The sequence below is a fragment of the Lagenorhynchus albirostris genome, chromosome 20, assembly GCF_949774975.1.
Source record: "Lagenorhynchus albirostris chromosome 20, mLagAlb1.1, whole genome shotgun sequence".
Classification (NCBI taxonomy): Eukaryota; Metazoa; Chordata; class Mammalia; order Artiodactyla; family Delphinidae; genus Lagenorhynchus; species Lagenorhynchus albirostris.
Window position 1 is genome coordinate 31,561,514 of NC_083114.1, and position 25,228 is coordinate 31,586,741.

A 25,228-nucleotide genomic window follows, 5' to 3' on the forward strand; every position below is an offset into this window, starting at 1 on the left:
GTGATGTTTTTTTTAAAATAGGTAACTGAAAGTGAGAGCTTGCTGTTAAGTAGGGCAGTGCAGATAAATAGTGGGAGCAGAGAGATGATTCTCTTTTAGTATTTTATGTATGAAATGAAACAGTTGAAAGCTGTATTTTTTTTTTAGACTTTTTTTTGATGTGGACCTTTTTTTTTAAAAAATAAATTTATTTATTTGTCTGCTTTGGGTCTTCGTTGCTGTGTGCGGGCTTTCTCTAGTTGCGGCAAGCGGGGGCTACTTTTTGTCGTGGTGTGCAGACTTCTTGTTGCGGTGGCTTCTCTTTATTGCGGAGCACAGTCTCTAGGCATGCGGGCTGCAGTAGTTGTGGCACGCGGGCTCAGTAGTTGTGGCACGCGGGCTCAGCAGTTGTGGCTTGCGGGCTCTAGAGCGCAGGCTCAGTAGTTGTGTGGCACACGGGCTTAGTTGCTCCGCGGCATGTGGGATCTTCCTGGGCCAGGGCTCGAACACGTGTCCCCTCCATTGGCAGGCGAATTCTTAACCACTGCGCCACCAGGGAAGTCAGATGTGGACCATTTTTAAAGTCTTTATCGAATTTGTTATAATATATATTTTTTTATGTTTTGGTTTTTTGGCCATGAGGCATGTGGGATCTTAGCTCCCTGACCAGGGATCGAATCCACACCCCCTGCACTGGAAGGCAAAGTCTTAACCACTGGACCCCCAGGGAAGTCCCGAAAGCTGTATTTTTAAGAACTCTAGTTCACTAATTAAGTATGAGGATATAAAGTTCAGGTCTCCTAGCCTCTTTGTCTTTAAGGATAAAGAACATGAGACTGTTTTAGGTTGTTGCATAAACTTACAGATGTTCTTGGAAGTATTTGCAATTTAGATTTGGGAATTTGCTGTTGAGTTACTGAGTAAGCACACAGCAGTCATAATCATTTGTATAGAGAGCATACTTACTTGATCCCTAAAACTAATCAAATTACAATTTCTCTGTGTTTCGATTATTATTGCTTGAGTCATTTCCTTAATAAATGTTTTCCTTGACATAAAGTATTTTTAGTAATTTCCCTTTATACTCTTAAATTTTGCCCCTACCAAGAAATTTGTCCTTTAATGTTACCTGAAAAATACGTAAAAAGCTTGTAATGTTAAAAAATATATATTCGTTCTAACCAGTTTAATATGAAATTTTCTTAACTTTTTTAGCGTGTTGTGTTTTTGTTTTTGTTTTGCGGTATGCGGGCCTCCCACTGCTGTGACCTCTCCCACTGCAGAGCACAGGCTCTGGACACGCAGGCCCAGTGGCCATGGCTCATGGGCCCAGCCGCTCCGCGGCATGTGGGATCCTCCCAGACCGGGGCACGAACCCGCGGACCCTCAACCACTGCGCCACCAGGGAAGCCCTAGCGTGTTGTCTTTTAAATTCTCATATCCTTTTTTGCTGTTTAGAGAGAGATGCTTTGAAAATTGATTTCTGCCTGTTTTACGTCAATACACATAATGGGCATTTCCCTCTCAAAAGTTAAACACTAGTGTTTGCTAAGATAAAAATACTATCTAGAAATTGTTATGTATTTATACATTCTGTAACTCAACCTTAACAGTTACAGAAGAATTCTATCAGAAGACACTCGAAAGAGAAGCACAAATATCGCTTCATAGGCATTCCCACATTTAGTAATGAGATTAGTTGCATATATGTTTGTTTACTTTAGGTGCATTCTTTGAGGAAAATAAATGTATGAGACTTATGAATAATTTTTAAAAATTCTAATGTTTCAGCTGGTATCAAGAGTAATGTTTGGTATTAACAAAAGGTACGAGAGTCACACTCTTGATTTAGTGTTTTTCTTGATCTGTGTTATAACATAGGCCACACTATCGCTTTGTTGAGAAACTTTTCTTTTTCCAGCCCTACAGTTTTTGGGCTGTTTATATTTCCTTAAATTACGGTTGCAAACCAGCAAGTTGTTTTCTGAGTTCTTCTCTTTCTTTTAGTAGTTTATCAAGTGTAACTAGTAACAGTCAAACTACATTTTCACTTGATGTGTTCCCCCAATTCTGTAAGTTCATTTAGGCATGTTTTCTGCATTCCAGATTATTTCAGGCAACAGTTTTATGAAGTATTTATCCAATAACGTAACATGGGTTACCATTTTCCTCACTGTTTTTCAGTGTTTTATATTCCTTGCTACCAGTCCTCTGATTGCAAAACTAATGCCACATATTTAGGTTTTTGTCATGGTAGTCCCTCACCTTTGGTGCCAGTTTCTGTATCAGCTATTGCTGTGTAACAAACTACCCCAAAACATAGGGGTTTAAAACCACAGTTATGTATTCTCACTAATGTACCTACAGGTTAGCCAGGGGTTAGCCAATCTAGTCACACTATAAACCATAGTGTGGGTAGAAGTGTATTCTGTATGATTCTCATCCTATTTAGACCAGTGAGCCAGTCAAGGCATGTTCTAATGGCAATTAAAGAAGCACCAGAGGGCAAGCTAAATTGCATAAGCATATTTCAAGCTTCTGCTTGGCCAAAGCAAGTCACAAGGTGAACCTAAGTCAAAGGTTGGGGAAGTATATTTCACTTCTAATAAGAGGGACTACAAAGTCTGGATAAAGGGAGGGATGAACAAAACATGACGAAGCTACAGTAATCAAAACAGTGTGGTACTGTCATAAAGACAGACATGTAAACCAGTGGAAGAGAATAGAAAGTTCAGAAGTAAATTCTTGTGTACGTATTCAAATAATCTTTGACAAGGGTGCCAGGACCACTCAATGGGGAAAGGATATTCTCTTCAACAAATGGTATTGGGAAAACAGGGTATCCACATGTAAAAGAAAGAAGTTGGACCCTTATATACAAAAAATAACTTAAAATGGATTAAAAACGTAAGACCTATAACTATAAAACTTCTAGGAAAAAACATAGTGGAAAAGCTTCATGTCACTGGATTTGGCAATGATTTTGTGGTTATGACACCAAAAACATAGGCAGCAGAAGCAAAAATAGACAAGTGGGACTATATCAAGCCTAAATACCTTTGTGCGTCAAAGGACATAATCAACAGGGAAAAGGCAGTTTATGGAATGGGAGAGAATATTTGCAAGTCATGTATCTGATAAGGTGTTAATATCCAGCATTATAAAGAACTCCTACAACTCCACAAAATATCAAATAACCCAATCTAAAAATGGGCAAAAGACTTAAGTAGACATTTCTTCAAAGCATGACATATACAAATGGCGAATAAGCATATGAAAGATGTTCAGCATCACTAATCAGAGAAATATAAATCCAAACCACAGTGAGATACCACCTCACATATGTTAGGATGACTACTATGGCGAAAATAAAGAATAACAAATGTTAGTGAGGGCAGAGAAATTGGAACCCATGTGCACAGTTAGTGGGATTGTAAAATGGTGCAGTCACTATGGAAAATGATGTGGAGGTTCCTCCAAAAATTGAAAACGAAACTACCATATGATCCTACTACTACTTCTGAGTGTGTAACCAAAAGAAGCAATCCTACTTCTGAATGTGTATCCAAAAGAATCTAAAGCAGGATTTTGAAGAGATACTTGCACACCCATGTTCATAGCAGCATTATTCCTAATAGCCAAGAGGTAGAACCAACCCAAATATCCATTGATGGATGATGGCTAAGCAAAATGTGTTATATGCATAAAATGAATTATTATTCATCCTTAAAAGGAAAGAAATCCTGTTACGTGCTACACCATGGATGAACCTTGAGGACATTATGCCAAGTGAAATAAGCCAGTCACAAAAAGACATACTGTATGATCCTACTTATGCGAGGTATCTAAAGTAGTCAAGTTCATAGAAGCAGAAAGTAGAATGGTGCTTTTAAGGGGCTGGTGCGGGGGGAGTAGAAAGGGGAATTGTTGTTTAATGAGTGTAGTTTCAGATTTGCAAGATGATAAAGTTTTGAAGATCTGTTTTACAACAGTATGCATATACTTAACACTACTGACTGGTACACTTAAAATTGGTTAAGGTGGTACATGTTATGTTCTGTTTTTCTACAGTGATTAAGAAAATGAGAGAGGGTTGAAGAATTGGGACCAATAACTCTATCTTCCACAGATACTAAAGTTATGATTCCTTTTATCAAGGAATTTACAACCTGGCAGGGAGTTAAACTAGTAAATAATAGTAATTCTATGATAAATATTATTATAAGCATAGAATATTATGGGAGCACAGAAATCATGCTTAAAGGAGTCTTAAGGAATGATTAAGAAATGGAGAGAAATTTGTGGTAAACAAAGGGGTAGTTCTTGGTGGATTCAGTATCTGTCTAGAGAGTTTGGCAAGGATCAGATTGTGAAGGGTCTAAAGGGCTGTGCTAAGGTTTTAGGGGTTTTTTGACTTAGTCCTGAAGGCATTGGGGAGCTGTTGATTTTGAGCCTCCCAGTTACATGATTAGAATTAATTTTTAGATATCTGGCAGTGGTGTAAAGAAAGATAAATTAGAGATTTTAACAGCTACTCAGACCTTAAAGAGGCAAAAACCAAAAAATAATAAATTATTTAAGAACTAGAATCACTAGCAATTGGTGATAAATTAGCTGAACGTAGGGAGTTTCAGGAAAGTGAAAAATTTGGGATGATTTATATTTCTGGCATGTACAACTATATACAGATATAGACTTGATAAGAAAAGGAATATGTTTGGGTAGAAATAATAGGTGGTTCAGATGTGGACTTTACAGTATTTAGTACTGTGTGCCAAGGACCTATTCTAGATGCTGGGGATACAACATTGAACAAAGGAAACAGATTCCTCCTCCAATAGCACTTACAATCTTGGTGACTATAAGAAATAAACAAACTGTATAATATGTTAGATTGTGATTATTTTTTTAAGCCAAAACAAATCCCAGAAGAGGAATTGAGGGACAATTTAAAGTAGGGTGATCAGTGAGCACCTCACCTAGAAAGTCTTTAAACAAAAATCTGATGAAGGTGAATATAGCTATTTAGAGTGTTCCAGATGGAGTAACAGTAGGTAAAAAGGCCTGATGTGTTTAAGGAGCAGCAGAGAGGTCAGTTGAGGGAGAAGGGTAAGTATTAGAGGAAGACTAGTAAGAAATGAGATTGGCGAAGTAATAGGTATTGGGGGGTAGGCTGATGTAAGGCACCATAAGAAATAAGATAACTTTTATGACGTTACCCAAGTGTGATTCTTTTTCCCTTAGGAATTAAAAGTTTATTTTCATTATCTAGGTCTTGTTAAGACCGTATCTTAGTATCCTGTACCTGATTTTTGTTACAGCACTTACCATAACTGTAATTAAATGTGCTTAGCATAGTGTCGTGTGCTTTGCTATAAAATACTTTTTGAATAAAGCATTTTATACTTTTGAATAAAGGAATAACACTTGCCTTCACTTGGTGGTTTAGTATATCTGAATATAATACTAAGTTTAATGCAGAGTTGTTTTGAATGTGTGTGGGTGGGGAGGGTGACATGTATGTTTTGTTTTAAGCATTTAGAGTTAGGTTTGCGTTTGGTTACTTTTTTTTTTTCTTTTGTCTATTTTGTAGTATAGGTTCCTTGCCACTGCTGAAAAGCAGTAATAAAATTGAGTTTATTTTAAATGAGCATTAGCAATGGTCTGTCTTTGGATGGATGGTTTTCTAAGTATATTCGTTAACAAGTCTCTTATCTTGATTTGGTGATTATTTTAGATTTATATGTCGACCCTTGAACAGCACGGGTTCACTTATATGCAGATTTTTTTCAGTAGTAAATACTGTATAGTACTGCATGATCCATGGTTGGTCAAATCTGTGGATTCAGAACCTTGCATATGGAGGATGGACTAGGTTATATGGGGATATTCCATTGCATGGGGAGGGTTGGCACCCCTAACCCCCCTGTGTTGTTCAAGGGTCAACTGTACTCTTATATCAAAGCAAATGTCTGTAGTTTCTGTAATTACTCAACCGTAGTTATTCAAATAGACTTAGTTTTTTAATCAGAAGAAACAAGCTTAATTTATTAAATAATGTAAATAATTTTATTTCCTATAATCATCAATTATATCTCAATAAGGCAGGAACAAAAAAATTGGCTAAATGCAGTGTGGTATCTTGGATTGGACTCTGGAACATAAAAAGGGCATAAGTGGAAAAATCTGGTGAAGAAATAAAAGACTGGCGTTAGTTAATAGTAGTAATGTGCCAATGTTAATTACTTGTTTGACAAATGTAGCATGATTATGTAGGATGTTAGGGGAAACCGGGTGAAGGGTATATGGGAACTTTCTACACTATCTTTGTAACTGTTCTATAAATTCAAAATTATTCTGAAAATAAGTTTTTTTTTGAAGCAACAAAAGCTACTGGGATGGGGAAGAATACAGTAATCACTAATTAATGTATAGAATTCATAAATTTTTTAAATTTAAGAGTAAAATGATTCAGGTAGTACAGAATGGTATCATAAATTTAGAAAAAGCAAAGATCCTTGCTTAATTACTCTAGTCCTGTTCCCTGGAAGTAACCAGGTTTTGTTTGTTTTTTATTTTTGTTTTTTAATTTTTTGTTTACTTCTTCTGGTGGTTACTGCCATAATTCCAGAGATGCTTATACCTCTAGGCCTTGATTGATGAACTTTAGACAGTGTCTCCTGACTCTTTACCATGAAAGATTTGTTTTATTAGTTATATTATTAATTTTTTTTTTTGCGGTACATGGGCCTCTCACTGTTGTGGCCTCTCCCGTTGTGGAGCACAGGCTCCAGACGTGCAGGCTCAGCTGCCATGGCTCACGGGCCCAGCCGCTCCGCGGCATGTGGGATCTTCCCGGACCGGGGCACAAACCCATGTCCCCTGCATCGGCAGGCGAACTCTCAACCACTGCGCCACCAGGGAAGCCCTTGCGTATAACTTTGATTCTAGGATGCCTTCAGTTGTAAGACCCATCGTTGCTTTAAAAAAACTATTCATTGGGGATGGGGGACGCAGTACATTAAATGCTTGGTTAATTGAATTCAGCCCAATTTCAGAAATACTAAAATGAGAAAATATATCTGTAGTTAATGTTTTTATATAGAGGGGAAAACAAACAAAAAAATTAGGTCATCTTTAATTCTATTGTACACCTAGATTTTTTTTCACCAAAGTAACCTTTCTTTTTTTCTTTAAAAAAAAATTGAGACTATAAGCCTGCCTTTTCCATTAAACCCACTCCCCCACCTTTATTTATTTTGGTGGCTATATCATAATTGTATGTGTGGGTGTACCTAACTTGTTTAACTGGTTCCTTTCTTTGCAGCTCTTTCTATTATAAGCAGTACTGTGAAGAACATTTCTTATAGCTAAATCTTTGCTCATATCTATGGTTTTTGGGGTTTTTTTTCCCTTTAGATGATGAGATGGAATTTCTGGGTTAAAGAGAATGTACATTTTTGTGGTATAACTTCGTAAAAAAGAAAAGCAACTTGACTTTTTTTGGCTATAAATCATTACTAAAATATAACTTTTTCTTCTTTATTAGTGAACACTTGTCCTGCTCTTTCACCTTTTTCTTGCATGGAGACAGCAACGTTTGTACCAGTGTGGAAATTAACCAACATCAACCTGTATATCTTCTTAGTGAAGAACATATCACCCTTGCTCAACAGTCTAATAGCCCATTTCAAGGTAGATTATTTTATTGGCTTAGTTATTTGATCTTTTATTGTTGTTTCAAGAAAAAATCCTTACTGAAATTGGTAGCGATTAATGAGATTTCCCCGCTCTTTAGCCTAATGATGATTCTGATGTAGTTTACTTCTTTCCCATTTGAGTATTAAGTCAATGAAATAAGTTTTTTAATACAAATATTTAAAAAATTTCTTGTACATGAATGTTAGCGTAATTTAAAGTGTTTCTTTAAATAGCCTCTAGGTGGTGTACATGTTTATATTTTCAGAGTTATCTTGTGTTTCAGGTCACATAAGTCATTTTTAACATAGGTACACAGAACTTTTGATATAATTCTTACTGTGAAAGTGGTTGAACTCTAGAGGAAATATTTTATAAGATTGATGATTTGTTTTTAAGAACTGGCAGTATGTTCTTGTTTTAATTCTAAGCCTAGTATTTGCTCTTTAAAAATTTACATGGCAGCATATAATAAGTACTTAGATTTATTTACACACACACACACACACACACACACACACATTATTTTTCCTCAAATTGCTTTTCCTTAGGGGAAAGTCAAGAGAAGTTGAAGGATATACAAGTATTCCCAGTTTATGTAGGAATTCTGTCCATCTGAGATTTTTGGGTAGACAAAATTTTAAGTTTTTTATAATAAACTCAGTGTTGTACTTTGTCTTCAAAATAATGAAGTACAATAAATTGATATTTTCTGGAATTGATCATTATGGATTTCTTTTTCTTCCTTTTTTTGAATTGCATAATTACTTGCTGTACTGTTCAGTGTCATCTTATTTGGTATAATCATCTTTAGGTACTTACTTGATATCTGTTTTGGGTTTCTAGTTATCTTAAGCCCATTTGGACTAAATGGCACTCTCACAGGACAGGCATTCAAGATGTCCGATTCAGCTACAAAAAAATTGATTGGTGAATGGAAACAGTTCTATCCTGTCTCATCTTGTTTGAAGGAGATGTCTGAAGAAAAACAGGAAGATATGGATTGGGAAGATGATTCTTTAGCTGCAGTAGAAGTTCTTGTTGGTAGGGATTCCGAGTATTTAATCCTAAGGGGGGAAATATGTGACTATATGTATTAGTTAGATTTTGCTGAATAATAATAACTCTGATATCTTAGTGGCTTTTAACAGCAAACATTTATTTCTTCCTTATTTCCTGCTTACAGTACATAAGGGCTGCAGTTTGGTTGTGGTTTGGCTCCTTGTGTCTTCTCATCCTTCAGCCTAGGTTCAAAGAGTACCCCAGTATCTGGGACATACTATTCTTACAAGAACAGAGTCCCTATTATTCAATAGGGACTGAGCCTAACCATATAAGTGTATTTAAAGCTTCTGCTAGGGATATGATGTATGTTGCATCTGTTCACGCTCCATTAGGTAAAACTAGTCATATGGCCAAACCAAAGTCATTAGGGCAGGGAAATATATTCCACCTAGAGGGAAAAATGCTAAAGGTGGGAAGAAAATAATTATGAATGAATAATATTTGGAGGTTGGAAAGTTGACAGCGTGTGTGCTGCAGTATTTTAACATTTGGTAAAGCTGTTGCCTCTGATAAAAGACAGAAAATGTATACCAAAAGGACTTGTGGCTTTGATTTGCTTTGTCCAGGTCAGCACTATTTAGGTTGGCTTTATTATATTTATCTTCTTACTTAGGGACCTAGGTTAACAAGGTAAACTATATTTGAGACATGCCAGAGACAAGGCAGAGGACATAAAGTAGGAGAGGCTGCATCGATCCTGCAAGTACATCTGAAGTTCCTATTGGGTTGTGGCATCTATCACATGCGCTTACATTCCAGAGCAAGTTGCACAGCCCAGCTTAACAATGAGGTGAAGATGTATACTCCACCTTAGAGAGACATGGGAGGTGTGGGGAATGTATGGGTGAACAGATAATTGGTTGAGCAGATTAGAATTTGCAACACTGTATTTAATGGATTCATATGGTAAATGTTATATATGAGATTACCTTATTTTTTTTAGTAAAAGAAATATCAGTATTCAATTTCAGTAAATTTATTACCAGAGTAGTTGTGTCAAAAACAAAAACAAAACACAAACATATATTTGGCTTTTTAAATAGAGGCATATAAAGAAGAAAACAGAAAATGGTCCGTATTTCTAGTGCCAGTTACCTTTGTTAAAGTTTTAAAATAAACTTGGTCAAATTTGCAAATAAAGATCTTTTTTTTAAAAAAGAAATACACATTCATGGTTAGAAAATCCAAAAGCAAAAAGAGAAATCTGCTTTCTTCTAAGTCTCTGTCTGTCACTAAAGGTAACCACTACTACCAGGCTCTTGTGGCTTGTTCAAGAAAAACCTTATGCCAGAAAGAGTACATTTATAAAAGTACATTAAATGTATTTTTATTTTAACAAGTGTGATCATATTATATCTACTTTTCCGTTATTGCACTTTTGAGTGAAACTAATCCCACTACAGTCACAATAGTAATTGATTTTCTTATCCTTTTTTTTTTTTTCCTTTTAGCTGGTGTCCGAATGATCTACCCAGCATGCTTTGTTCTAGTCCCTCAGTCAGACATTCCTACTCCTAGCTCTGTGGGATCCTCTCACTGTTCAGCTTCTTGCTTGGGTGTCCACCAAGTGCCTGCTTCCACAAGAGATCCTGCTATGTCTTCAGTTACTCTTACACCACCTACATCTCCTGAGGAAGTTCAAACAGGTATTGTACTAGTTTGTTTCATTAGCTCTAGTGATAAATCTGTTATCTTGAATATAGTAAACACTTAAAAAATAATTATTTTGGAATAATTTCAAACTTACTGAAGTGTTTGTAAGTACAGTGCAAGGAACTCTTCTCATTCAGATTCCCAAACTGTTAACATTTGCTCCATCACCCTCTGTCTATGCATACATTCCTTATAACTGATCTTTTTCTGAACCATTTGAGAAAAAGCTGCAGACATGATGCCCCATCATGGGATGATGCCCCATCACCCCTAAGTGCTCAGTCTGTTTCCCAAAATTAAGTACGCTTTCCTATATGACTACCATTTAATCTTCCAAGTCAGGAAATTAACATTGATATAACACTATCATCCAGTTCCCATTCCCTGTTCAAATTTTTTTTTTGCTTTCTGTATTTTAAATAAAGTGACATGCTTTTTTGCCTCAAAATATAAGTAGGCTTACCAGATAGCTACTGGTAAGCTATCTATCCAGCTGTCTGTCTTACCAGGGCAAGTTATATCAGAAATTAAAAAAAACAAAAACAAAATAATGTTATTTTAAACCTACCTTTATTCTCCTACAGCCTGTTCTTTTTTGTTTTCAGTTGACCCTCAGTCTGCCCAGAAATGGATCACATTTTCTTCAGTATCTGATGGCTTCAGCTCTGATAGTACTAGCCATCATGGTGGGAAAATACCCAGAAAATTAGCAAATCATGTGGTGGATAGAGTTTGGCAAGAATGTAATTTGAACAGAGCACAGAACAAGTATGTATTTTCATCTTCAAGTTTAAAAATTGCATGTTGGTAGTTACTTGTAGATATTTAAAGTATAAACTGTTACTCATATGATTTTAATTGAAAAAATGGATTTTTAAAAATTCAACTTCAATGCTTAATTCAGGGTTACAAAAAATTTTATGAATTCTAAAGAGTTTTATAATTTCAAATCTTAGGAGGAAGTATTCGGCTTCATCAGGTGGTCTATGTGAAGAAGAGACAGCCGATAAAGTAGCATCCTGGGATTTTGTTGAAGCTACACAAAGAACAAATTGCAGCTGTTTGAGGTAGATTTTTTTTTCTTTTCCGTTTGGTTGATGTCGGTATATACATGTATGTGTGGTAGTTTCTTATGCTGTTGCATACTTAGGCCCCACTTTGTTTGAGATACCTTACGTAAACACAGGATTTTTTCCAAAAGAAAAAACCATGAGGAAAATAAAAATTCAGTAATACGGAGCTGATTGTAGAAGGACATACAAATGTGTAGGTTCTTATACAGTTACCAGAGCTGGACTGTGAAAGCTTGGATTCATAGCCAAATAAAAGAATTTTATACTGAATTATGGAATATATAGCATCTATAAGGTAAGAGGAACACAAGTCTCTTGAGAAAAGTGTTCATAAATGGCACTGTGCTTGAGAAATTTCTCCCAAGCGTTCTCATAGAAAAGATGATATATGATATACTGAGGTAAAATTTTTCTCAGTCTTTTTTTATAGTAAATACAATATTGGGTTTTGCGCAGCAGTTTCTTATAACATCCCTTTGGTCAAGCTGTAGGTGAAATGCTGAACTAAGATTCAGAAAATAAGATTCTACAAGGGACCAAAGCTGTTATGTAAAAATACAGGCTTTCTAATAGACTGTGTTGGTTGAAAGGTCGGTAGAAGAATGGATGTACTTGGAATTTTTTAGGCAATGATATTTATTTTATATATTGGGGATTTTGATGAGATTTGTTTATCACAGGCATAAAGATTATGTTGCCTAGCGTTTATTATTTTATTCTACAGATTAAAGATAGATCATATGTTTTTGCAGTCAAGTAAATAAATAATGGCATTGACGTCCCTAACCATGACTTACAAATGCACAGTTGGCCACCCCTTCTTGTCATGGCCATGAGCCAAAGGGATGGAGTGCTTGCAGGTTAGGGCTAAGGTTTTTCTTACATTAGCTCTGTTTGATTGAGTGCAGTGACAGACTCTCAAGTGTTCTGATGTGTTTTTGCATAGATTAAGTTTTCTTTTATATAGATTCTTTGGATTAAAGACTGTACAATTTTTTAAAGTCTGGCAACCTTGTTAAAAACTTGCCTCTGTTGTTGACAAGAGAGATTGGAATAAAAATATGGATAGATTAGCTCCTGTTTAACAGTTTAAAGTAGTAAAAACCACACTCACCTTGAGGGGAAAAAAAACCAAACTTAGTCTTTTATTTTGGCCGCGTTGGGTCTTCGTTGCTGTGCGTGGATTTTTCTCTAGTTGGCAGCGAGCAGGGGCTACTCTTCGCTGCAGCGCGTGGGCTTCTCATTGCAGTGGCTTCTCATTGCGGAGCATGGGCTCTGGGCATGCGGGCTCAGTAATTGTGGCTCGCGGGCTCTAGAGTGCAGGCTCAGTAGTTGTTGCACATGGGATTAGTTGCTCCGCGGCATGTGGGATCTTCCCGGACCAGGGCTGGAACCCGTGTCCCCTGCATTGGCAGGCAGATTCGTAACCACTGCACCACCAGGGAAGTCCCAAACTTAGTCTTGAAATGCAGGGCTTCAATGCATTATTTGACTAAGACCAGGGGTTGTTGGCAAACTACGATCTGTTGACCACATTTGGCTCACCTATTTTGTATGGTGTGTGAGCTGAAATGATTTTTACAGTTGTAAATATTTGAAAAAAATGAAAGGAAAATATTTTGCGAAAGTTATGTGAAATTCAAATTTTAGTGTCCATAAATAAGAATTTATTGGGACAGAGCCACATCTGTTCATACACATATTAACTGGCTGCTTTTACAGAGTTGAGTGGTTACAAGACAGACTGTATGGCCCCCCACAGTCTAAAATGTTTACCATCTGGTCCTTTACCAAAAAACGTTTGCCAATCCCTGGTCTAAGACCAATAGAATGCTTAAATGAAATTAGATTTTTCTTTCACTGTATTGGCATTTTTATCAAGCAGCTCTTCTTTTTTAGTTTCTAACCTAGGCATTGCTTTATTCTTTTTGAAAGATTTGGGTTTTAAGTCTATTTGTCTAGAATAGTTGTAGAGGAAGACACTCAAAATGCATGTTGGTAAACGTAAGTTTTAATTCTTGCTCTAAGCCGAACTTTTATTTTTAAAAACATACTTTCTTTCCTAATTCCAGAAATTCCTCCTAGGTATTTAGAGCTTTGATATGATGAAATTTCCTATAATATATATGTTCGACTAGCTTTGGTAAATTTACCCTTCTAGTAAATACAGTGTTTCTAATCATTTACTTTTTTATATTTTTCATTCACTTTTTTTTTTTTTTTTTACTACTGCATATTGTAAATTCCTCCTGTACCCCTGCCTCTCCCCCCCAAATCTGGTTCTCTTCTTTAGTTCATAAGTAAGGCTTGAAACAGACTTGGAGCCACCCTATTATGTGTATCCTCTCCTGGTATAGAATATAGGAGGTAGCACATACATTGATAACTGACTGTACTAGTCAGCCAGTCTGTTCTCAAATCTGTCCCTACATTTTCCCTGCTCTGTTCTGTTTTGCAGGGAGTTAGAATTCCTAGGCTCCCTTGCTTTTAACATGTGTTTTTTGGTTTTCACCCCCAGTTTTATTGCGATATAACTGACAAATGATATTGTATGATTTTAAGATGTCAGTGTGATGATTTGATTAGGCTCACTTGCTTTTTGGAGTTGGCTAGTTGGAGGTACTAAGAGAAGATTGGTTGATAAGAGGAGGAAAGAAGCCAGGGTATTTCCCCACCCCTTTTTCGAGCCAACTTCAGCAGCAGCTCTGTGTCCCGTTAACAGCCCCTTCTTCTGTGGTCCCAGTTACCATTGGGCAGTTCCTGCTGTGGTTGTAGCACCATCCCAAGCTTCTGTGATCTGATGAGACTACTTCATCTTATTGTCCTTCCAGCCATAGAAGTGATTGAAGCTCCCCTGCTGTTACTGCTTTCTCCGTTACCTCATTTTCCTCTGTTTTGTTTTTTGATAAATGATTGTAGTACATTTACTCTGTGTGAAAGATAGGACTGGACCCTTCTCTTAGAAATTGATTTGAAAAAAAAATTGCATAAATATAAGCAGTTTGCATGATATATATGTGATTTTAAGAAATTTAAATTACACAAATAAGGCTGAAGTACTGCTTGACCACTCTCTTTCCCAATCCTACTCTCTCTCCCTAGAAGTAACTACTTGCCAATTAGGTATTATCCTTTCATGCTTTTCTCTGTAATATTGTATGTATATGTGTTTTTCCTCCCAACACATGAACATAATACAGATGTATTTGGCAGTTTATTTTTTCACTTCATGTGCCTTAGATCTCTCCATTCTAGTTACTTGTGGATCTGCTTTACTGTTTTAAAAAAAATTCTTGGCATTCCACTGAATGGAAGTACCATAGTGTATTTAATCATTCTGGGTTTGATGGACAAATAGGTTGTTTCCAAAGGTTTTTTTGTTCTTGTTTACTTTTTAAAAAATAATACTTTTGTGACTATTAGTTATTTATTAGATTTTTTTTTGACACTCTGTGATAGATGATGTCCAAGGCTCAGGATACATTAGTGAACAAGGCTCCTGCTGTTGTGAAGCCTGCGTGCTAAGGGGAGTGGGGCAGATAATTAGTTTTCAAAAAAAATTCTTAATCCTTTTAAAATTTAAGAGTGGTGAGTGCTAAGAAGGAAATAAAATTAGGTGGGTGATGTGATAGAGAGTTGTGGGCAAGGGGGCTATTTAAATACTTTGCTTGTGACTTCAGAAAGCTTCTACCAGTTTCACTCCCACTTCTTGCATATAAGAGTGCTGGTTTTTCTTACGCTTTCACTGATCTGAGAACTGTCCTTAAAATTATTTTTTTCCCATTATAGTAAGTGAAAAGCATAAAATTGTTCTAATTGGCATTTTTCAGTTGTTAGTGAGATTAAAAACTGCACATTTATGGATATTAGGCTTTGGTCTCGTGGAATGTTCATAAGAAAATTAGCACTTAGCAAGCTGTATAAGTAGAAAGCAATACAATAAATTTTAGATATTAACACTAAAATACTAGGAACTTCAACTAATAGGAAAAATAATTAAAGGAATCACTCTGATGCTTTCAGGACAACTTCTTTTTTAGAAAGATTCTCCAACTTGGTTGACTTGTAATATGAAATGCAGTTGTCTCTAAAGAAGACTAGCTTTTAGAAGAAGGTCTATACAGAAGAAAGGAACTATGATTTAACGTTACCAAAGTTTTGGAGAGCCATTGCTATTCGTATATAGCCCAAATTAATAGTTTCTTTGCCTTATGGAAGGACAAAGGAATGTATGGCTGTTTACTTTTCACATCCCTTGTATACTTGGAATGTAACCAGGTAGCTCACCTCCGATTATTGGAGATTGTTTTTCTCCTTAGTGCCTTGCATAACTTGATGAATTCTTAAACTTTCGGTTTCAAAGCTCATTTACACTCTTAAAAATTATAGGGTATCCAAATATGCTTTTATTTATGTGGGTCACGTCTATTTATATCATTTTAGGGAAATTTTAAAGCAGTGCTTAGTTTATTTAAAAAATAACAAAAGCCAGTACAAATTAACATGAATAAAATACTTTTATAGAAATCAACTATATTTTCCAAAGCAAAAAGCAGATTAGAGGACTTCCCTGGTGACGCAGTGGTTAAGAATCTGCCTGCCAAAAACACAGGGGACACGGGTTCAAGCTTTGGTCCAGGAAGATCCCACATGCCGGGGAGCACCTAAGCCCATGCACCACGACTACCGAGCCTATGCTCTAGAGCCCGTGAGCCACGACTACTGAGCCCACGTGCCGCAACTACTGAAGCCCACATACCTAGAGCCTGTGCTCCGCAACAAGAGAAGCCACCGCAATGAGAAGCCTGTGCACCGCACTGAAGAGTAGCCCCCAGTTGCCGCAACTAGAGAAAGCCCACACACAGCAACAAAGACCCAACGCAGCCAAGAATAAATTAAAAAGAGAAAAAACTATATGTCATAAGATAACCTTAAAAAAAGAAACAGATTAGAAGAGATAGTTGACATTCTTTCCTTCATAAATGCCTTTAAAAATTGGTGGATATTTACACTTACAGCACATCTCAATTTGTACTCTTCCACGTTTTGAGTTCCTAGTTAGCCACATGTGACTTTGGATACCGTTCTTGGACAGCACAGCTTTAGAAATAGAGTTCAAAATAGGACTAATGTCTGGATATAGGGGAAAAAATATACATACACACATATATATAAATGTCTGATATAGAAAAGACAAGTTTCTAGTCAATATATTATTTTCTAACAACTGGAGGAGCTGCATTTCCTCAAGGTAATGTGGTCCTTGTCATTGAAAATATTCGAAGAGGGGTTGGTTAGAGAAGGGGTTATTCTTACATTGGATAGAACCTACTGTTTGTTTTTTTAATGACCAATAACTTCATTAAATTTTTTAAAATGCTATTTAAAAAATTTAAATAATGCACACGAATATAAAACTTAAAATAACAAGTTCTCCCTGTTATGCATGTATGTAGATCTGCCTGCCTGTTTTCTTTTCTACAAATGGAATCATGCTTTGTATACTGTTCTTCAACGTGCTTTTTTTGAAAAACAGTTATCCTGGGTATCTTTCTTTATTAGCACATATAGTTCCACTCTCTTTTTTCTTTTAAGTTCATAGTACTCCGTGATACTGTCGAGGTATAATGCTTTATTTGGCCAGTCACCTGTGCTGCACTCTTGCCGAAGACTTTTTTTTTTTTTTTTTTTTGCGCGGTACGCGGGCCTCTCACTGTTGCGGCCTCTCCCGTTGCAGAGCACAGTCTCAGCGGCCATGGCTCACGGGCCCAGCTGCTCCGCGGCACGTGGGATCCTCCCGGACCGGGGCACCAACCCGCGTCCCCTGCATCGGCAGGTGGACTCTCAACCACTGCGCCACCAGGGAATCCCTCTTGCTAAAGATTTTTAAAGCAAATCTTAAATACCGTCATTTCACTCCTACTTCAGTATGCAACTCTAAAAAATGTTAATATTTTCTTATGTAGCTATAATTCCATTATCACACCTGGTAAAAGGAACAGTATTTTATTGGTATCATCTGATACCTTCTACAGATATGTCTCAGAAATATCTTTTTGTAGTTGGTTGGTTTGACTAGGATTCAAATAAGGAGTAGACATTTGATTGTTAAGTTTTCGAGGTCTCTCTTTTAATCCTCTTCCTCCTTTCATGACATTGACTTGGTTGGAGAAACTAGGTCAGTTGTTCTATAGAATGTCCCACATTATGGATTTTCTCAATTTGTCATGTGTTTTAATTTGTTCTTCTGGTGTCATTTAACTTCTTTTATCCCTTGCATTTCTGTAAATGGAAGGTAGCTCTAGAGCCATGTCCCCTAATACTAGCTATGTTTGTAACCACTAGTGACTATTTAAATTTATTTATTTACTTGGCTACACCACTCGGCATGCAGGATCTTAGTTCCTGGACCAGGGATTGAACTCATGCCCCCTGCAGTGGAAGCATGGAGTCTTAACCACTGGACCACCAGGGAAGTCGCTGTGGCTATTTAAATTCAAAGTAACTGGATTTAAATAAAAATTTAGCCCCTCCATTGCACAAGTCACATTTCTAGTTCTCAGTAACCACATATAGAACATTTCTGTCATCACAGAAAGTTATTTTGGACACTGCTGATCTAGAGGCTTAATTAGGTTCAGGTTTAATATTTTTGGCGAGAATACTACATAGGCAGTGCTGTGTTGCTTTGTATGGTGTCACATCAGAAGAGACATATGCCTGGTTATCCCACTTTTAATAATGTTAAAACTAAGAAGGTGGGGATCAGCCTGATGCCGTCATTGTAAAGTTCTAATCATGTTTACTATGAATAAAGACAGTTTTTCTTCTTCTTTTGAAATCTCTGATCTCTTTTTTTTTCCTTGACTTATTGCATTGGCTAAAACTTTCAATAAAATTGTTGAAAAGAAATGTTGAGAGTTAATATTCTTGCTTTGTTCCCAGTCTTTGGGGAGAAAATATTTAGTCTTCCATCATTAAGTATGATGTTAGTTGTAGTTTTTCATAGACGTCCTTCATTGGACTAAGTTCTAATACTTGCTTGCTGCATCTTTTTATATGAATAGGTGTTGAATTTTGTCATGTTTTTCTATATTTATTGAGATAATCATATGGTTTTGTTTTATTCTGTTACGTGATGAATAATATTGGTTTTTTTCTTGTGAATGTTACACCTTACATTCGTGGGACAAATTCCATTTGGTTATGATGTATTCTCAGTTTATATATTACTCATTTGCTCATTTTGTTAATGATTTACATCTGTTTTCTTAAGGAATATTGATTTCCTTTTCTTATGATGTCTTTGGTTTTGGTGTCAGAGTAATGATGGATTTCTCCTGTGTCCTTTTGACGTAACTGCAGTTTTCTTTGATAACTTTCATGCTTTTTTTCCCCTCCTGTACAATAAGAGGTCCCAGGCTCTGTACAAAAGGGTGTCTCAGCATGTTCCCTCAGTAGAGAGGGTTCTTTGAAAAAGTGCCTGCCACTGCTTTTTAATAGTCTTTCAAGTTACCTCTGATATAACAAAACCATTAATAAAGTATATTGTAAAAAGAAAACAAACAAAAAAAACCTAATGAATACTTAATGCTTTAACTCCAAATCCCTACAAATTTTTTTTCTAGTTTTTTACTTAAAAAATATTTTATAAACATTAATATCAGTTGAGTTTGGAAATCTCCAAGTGCACAGTATTTTTACTGCACTGAAAGAAATCTTAAACTTTGAATAAAATTATTAGATTTTAAGGTATATAGTTTTAAATTCTTCAATTTAGAATTGCTTCACATCATGAGGAATAAATTCTTTTAGGTACTTCCTTTTCTTTTTCCTTTCCAGTCAGCTTATTCTTTCTGTATTGGTAAGCCTTGGGAGAAGGAAGGTAGGTATGGTATGGGGCATCAACCAGTCAATTCCAGAACTATCCAGATGGATATAACTACAATCTTGATTGATCTAACTTCAGTCCAGTAGAGTAAGTTTCCTAGCTGGTTGCTGTAGGATTGTAGATGATGACTGAGCTCAGCCAAGCTGTGACATTGATTTATAACAATTACTAATGGTAAAATATCAGGTACATTCATAAATGAATAAATTTGAGGACATTTTATACCTTTTTCTATTAAAATAACTAGAATCTTATCTCTGTATTCAGATACTAAGATATTTAGGTTATGTAAGGCAGGTCATCTTTGGCTATCTGTTCACATGTTAAATGAGGATGAGAGATTGGCTTTTATGAAGCTTTCTGCATGCTCTTAGTTTTAGGCCACTGAACAAAGTATTTTTTTTCTATGTAAATTCAAATAATTTTACTTTTAGGATTATGTGTGAAAAACAAATGACATCCAAAATTTCTAATGCCGTTAACTTGTACACTCTGATATAATAGTTATACTATAAATAAACCTTTCTTTTAACTTTTCAGGCACAAAAATCTCAAACCAAGAAATCCTGGACAACAAGGACAGGCACCAACTTTAAGTCAGCAACAACAAGTACTTCCGAAGCACAAGACCAATGAAAAGCAAGAAAAGAGTGAAAAACCACAAAAACGCCCCTTGACTCCTTTTCACCATCGTGTATCTGTTAGCGATGATGTTGGCATGGACACAGATTCAGCCAGCCAAAGACTTGTGATCTCTGCTCCAGACAGTCAAGTGAGATTTTCAAACATCCGAACTAATGATGTAGCAAAGACTCCTCAGATGCATGGCACTGAAATGGCAAATTCACCTCAACCACCCCCACTTAGTCCTCACCCATGTGATGTGGTTGATGAAGGAGTGACTAAAACACCTTCAACTCCTCAAAGTCAACATTTTTATCAAATGCCAACACCGGATCCCTTGGTTCCTTCTAAACCAATTGAAGATAGGATAGACAGTTTATCCCAGTCTTTCCCAGCTCAATTCCAGGAAGCTGTAGAACCTACAATATATGTTGGTACAGCAGTAAACTTGGAAGAAGATGAAGCTAATATAGCCTGGAAGTATTACAAGGTCCCAAAGAAAAAAGATTTAGAGTTTTTACCACCTCAACTTCCAAGTGATAAATTCAAGGATGATCCAGTTGGACCTTTTGGACAGGAAAGTGTAACATCAGTTACAGAGTATGTATTTTTTTTAATAGTCACTATTATAATTTAAGGGTGGAAATGATGTAGGTTCTTAATAGTAGGACTCCAGAATGGTTTCAGGGTAGAATTTACAATAATAAATCCTTTGAGTATTTGAGTATTAATTTTGCATAATTTCTTTACTGTGTTTTTTCCTCAGGGCAACTCTTTATTATGAAATATTTTAGTCACAGAAAAGTGGAGAAAATAATAACATTTATCCATCAACAAACTTAAGAATTTTACATACAGTTAGAACCCCTGTGTACTATTTTTCTTCCTCCATTTTTCCTTCCACTGTCCTGAATTTGGTATTTATCATTTCTATACATGTTTTTATTCATGTAGCTCTAGTCAATTCATTTTACTTGCTCTCTAGTATTTCTTTGTTATGAATATGCCATAATTTATCTACTCTCTTGAGATGGACATGTTGGTTATTTTCAATTTTTCACAAAGGATGTAGCAGTAAACTTTTTTGTACACATTTCCTTGTGTACGTATATATATAAGAATTCCTCTAGGGAATACAGCAAAAAGTGGAATTGTTGGGCCACGGGGTATGTCGATATTCAACATGAAGGGTTGTTGCCAAGTTACTCTCCAAACTATACTAGTTTACACCCTCATCAACCAGCAGAGTATGGGAATAGCTGTTCTACATTTTCCTCAGTACTTGGTATTATGAGACTTTTAATTTGGTTAATCTGCTGCATGCAGAATGGCCTGTTATTGTCTTACTGTATTTTAGATTTCTAGTGAGGTTAAGCATCACTAAAAGTGTTTACAGGCCTGTATATCATATGTTTTAGTCTATTTTCGTTTCTTTTTTTTCCTGATTTATTCTTTTCATATTCTGGTTATTAATCTTATATTAATTATATGTGCCTCGGATATCATTTTTAGTCCATTTTTTTTTCTTTTCTTTTCCTCCTAATTATTCTTTGTATATTCTGGCTATCAATTTTGTATTAGTTATATGTGCTACAGATACCTTCCTCTGTTCTGTGGTTTGCCGCCTTTGTCCACAATATGTATGACATACTTTGGGGCAGAAATAGGGTTTTTTTCAGGTCTCCCTTTACTTTCTGTGTTGTTCTGATTATATTTATTATCTGTCCCACAAGCTTTTTGCATTTTTATCTATAGTGGGTTTTTAAAAAATTTTTATTGGAGTATTAGTTTACAATGTTGTGTTAGTTTCAGGTGTAAAGCAAAGTAAATCAGTTACAGTGTTTTTTTAAAGGTGAAAGTCAACCAACCATTATATTCATTTTACCGTTATATTCATTAAAACTGTCTACCTATTTATTAATGCAAGGCCAAGTAGTTTGCAAAGATTACATTTCCTTCTCTATCAGTCTCTCAAACTTTTAGGGTCTTTAGCTTAGAATGTTGAAATTTTGCAAGAATATGTGTATACATAGTGGTCTTTTATTCAGTCCTTGTACTGAACTTTTGAGGAAGGCTGGTTCAATTTGAAGTCTTTTTTGTCCCGTCACTGGGAAGTTTCTCTTTTCTTGGAAACTATCTCCATTTTTTTCCCCCATTCTCTGCAGAACCTCTAGAATGAATTCAGATGTTGAACTTCTGTATTTTCTTTCATTTTCCATCTTTTTTTCCTGAGGGGATTCCTCAACTTCTAGCCCTTTTCTTAAAGTCTTAATATTTGTTTCTCATGTTTTTTTAATTTCTAAGCTTTTTTTTTTTTAAATAGCAACCCCTTGTTTAATGTCCTGTAACTTTTTTTCCTTTAGAATTACTTTGAGTCTTTTTCTTTACTATACTGATTCTCATATTTCTTCTTACTGTTTGAGCTTACACATTTTAGAATGAGGGAATGAATAGATGAGCTGATTGGAAATTTTGTGTATAAAGGCAGAGCCTTGTTGATTGGCAGGACTTAACTCACTCAACAAATATTTTAGAATGAACTGTATCAGTTCCAGAAACTTTGCTTTATGGTAATGGGGTAGGGGATGTTTAGGAGGGGAGACCTTGTACCTAAACTTCCAGGATGAAAAGGATCTTGTGCCTTCACCAGGTAGTTTATTCATTTTTCTTAGAAAAGGAACCCGTTCAGGACTGGGGGGCAGGGGCAGGGGAATAAATCAGGAGTTTGGGATTAACGTATACACGCTACTATATATAAAATAGATAAACAACAAGGACCTGCTGTATAGCACAGGGAACTATATTACAATATCTTGTAATAACCTATAATGGAAAAGAATCTGAAAAAGAATATATATATACACACACAAAACAGAATCACTTTGCTGTACACCTGAAACACACAACATTGTAAATAAACTATACTTCGATTTTTTAAATGGTTATAAAAAAATAGGAACACTTCGTTTCTCCTTTTTCAGCTTTTTTTCATTTCTGTCTAGAGATGTAAGTCCAGGTTTTCTCTGGTTTTTAGGCAGTTTGGCTCTCCTGTTGTTTATATAGTTTGCCCTTAGCCCCCTCTTGCATATTGTAAGCCATGAACTTTCTCTGCTGTGTTTCGTTGATTTTGAGCTTCCCTGAGACTAAGTAAAATTCCTGATCTATTTATAGCTTCTTTCTCATTTTCCCTACTGTTAGAGATGTATTTTCTTTTAAAATTTCTTGGTTATTATTTTAGTAGACAAACCCGTGTGCTTCATCTAGCACTTTGAATCTTAAAAGCATTCTAGTATGACTTTTTTTTTTTAATTAAAATTAATCTGGACTTGAAATTGAGGGACTTCAGAATACCCTTATGATCATGGAAGATGACTAACTTAGTTAATAAATTAGTCAGCAGATTTCTTGAAAGCAAATGATGTCTTGGAAGCAAGCCTTAAAAGGTCTTAATCTGTGCTGGATGTAATATAAAAATCCAAGCTAACTTCAACTCTTGCCTGAAACTGTTGGTCTCCTTGATTCTATACTTCTCTTTATGTAGTCTCTATACAGCAGTCAGAGTGATCATTGTAAGTTAAATATAATGTTACTCATTTGCTTAAAACTCTTCATATTTAGAATAAAATCCATACTTCTGCCCTCATCTGTAAGGTTCTACACAATCTCCTGCATACCTAGTTCTTTACTTGTATTTGCTACTCTCCTGTTTGCTTCCTGATTTAACCACACCAGCTTTCTTGCTATTCCTTCAAAAAAGTTAAGGTCATTCTTCATGGCCTTTAGAATTGCATTACGGGGTGGGGGGAATACCTCGCCCCTTACTGTTCAGTTGAACTCAAAAGTTACCTTCTCAGGAGGTATTTCCTTGACCACAGTACCTAAACTGTGACCTCTCTTTAATCCCCAAGTCACAACCTATCCTGTGTACCACTTTCATTTTCTCCATATATATAGTTATCTGAAATTATATATTTGTTAATGGTCTCTTCCCTATTAGAATGTAAGCTCTATGAGGGCAAGGACTTGGTCTTGTGCACTACTGTGTTCTTCCAACTTACATGCACGCACGCACGCACGCCTTCCCAGAACAATCCTAGGCACATAGACATTCAGCAAATGTTGGATGAATGAAATGACAATATGGTCCTAGATTACTTTATGATTTTAAAACATTTCTTTCTAGGTGTTATATTTTCTTATTTAATGTATGTAAAAATGTAGTGATGTAAATATTTTCAGTTTTAAGAACTTTAAGAGTGAGTTTTTATGGACATATTATATTCATTGGGTTTAAGAATTCTAGCCATAACTTTAGTTAGTGTATTGGCTGCTTGTGTGCATGAGCATCTGTAAGTGAAATGAGGGTCTCTTAGAGGTTAATACAGCTTAACCTTAAGAGTCGGTTCTAAAAGTACTTTGGCATTTTTCTCATTGAATAAGAATGAGAAAGAAGCATAGTGTATGCTGAGTAGAATGGTTCTGGGTCATGATTATGTAAATTAAGAAAAATACATGCCTTTACCTGTTCCTGGTCACCATCTTTTTCTGCCTTATAAAAAGAAGACATAAAAGATTGAATAGAGGTTTTTTTGTTTTTAAAGTTGAATATGAATACAGTTTTGGTTATGCTAGTTACTAAAATGTGTGTTGTGTCACAAATTACTTGTAGGTAGAATCCTTGTTTTCATATTGTAATACTAGATTAGGATAGGGTAGATATCACAGAAGGTCAACCATCAGAGTCCTCGTTGCTATATGAACTGAGAAATATTTGTGGAATACACCTGTTTTATACTTGGTAGGTTAGAAGTTTTGGTCTTACGTTTTAATCATCTAGATGATTTTATTTTATCTTCCTGAAGTTACTGGCAGTAGTTCTCAATTGGAGCAGTTTCTGGCCGCTTCCCACCCCCCCCACCCCCAGGTGACATTTGGCAATGACTAGAGACATTTTGGTTGTCACAGCTGGGTGTGTGCTACTGACATCTGGTAGGTAGAGGCCAGGGATGCTGCTAAATATCTTAACAGTGTATAGGACTGTCCCCCACAACAAGGAATTTTCCAGCCCAAAATGTTAGTAATGTTGAGGTGCCTTAATGTTACAAATAACTTACTCTAGAGTTCAAGTTTCTGTTAAAAGTTATTAAATTAGATACGCCAAACATGTTTAATGATTAAGTTTCACTAGGGAGCTCTCTCCCATACTGCTTTAGTCTCCCCAAACCACAGTAAAATACCTGGCATG

General features: G+C 35.9%; 1 protein-coding gene across 2 annotated transcripts in view; it reads left to right on the forward strand.

Moving 5' to 3' along the window:
• MED13 (mediator complex subunit 13) overlaps positions 1 to 25,228 on the forward strand; it is a 94,623-nt gene that overhangs the window by 18,411 nt on the left and 50,984 nt on the right. Inside the window, exons 4-9 of one of the 2 annotated variants that reach the window (XM_060133170.1) lie at positions 7,529 to 7,674; positions 8,524 to 8,721; positions 10,194 to 10,388; positions 10,980 to 11,163; positions 11,352 to 11,462; positions 19,900 to 20,583. In XM_060133170.1, coding sequence (XP_059989153.1) covers positions 7,529 to 7,674; positions 8,524 to 8,721; positions 10,194 to 10,388; positions 10,980 to 11,163; positions 11,352 to 11,462; positions 19,900 to 20,583 — 1,518 coding nt within the window. The remainder of the gene's footprint in view (positions 1 to 7,528; positions 7,675 to 8,523; positions 8,722 to 10,193; positions 10,389 to 10,979; positions 11,164 to 11,351; positions 11,463 to 19,899; positions 20,584 to 25,228) is intronic. The other variant, XM_060133171.1, reaches the window with a different exon arrangement.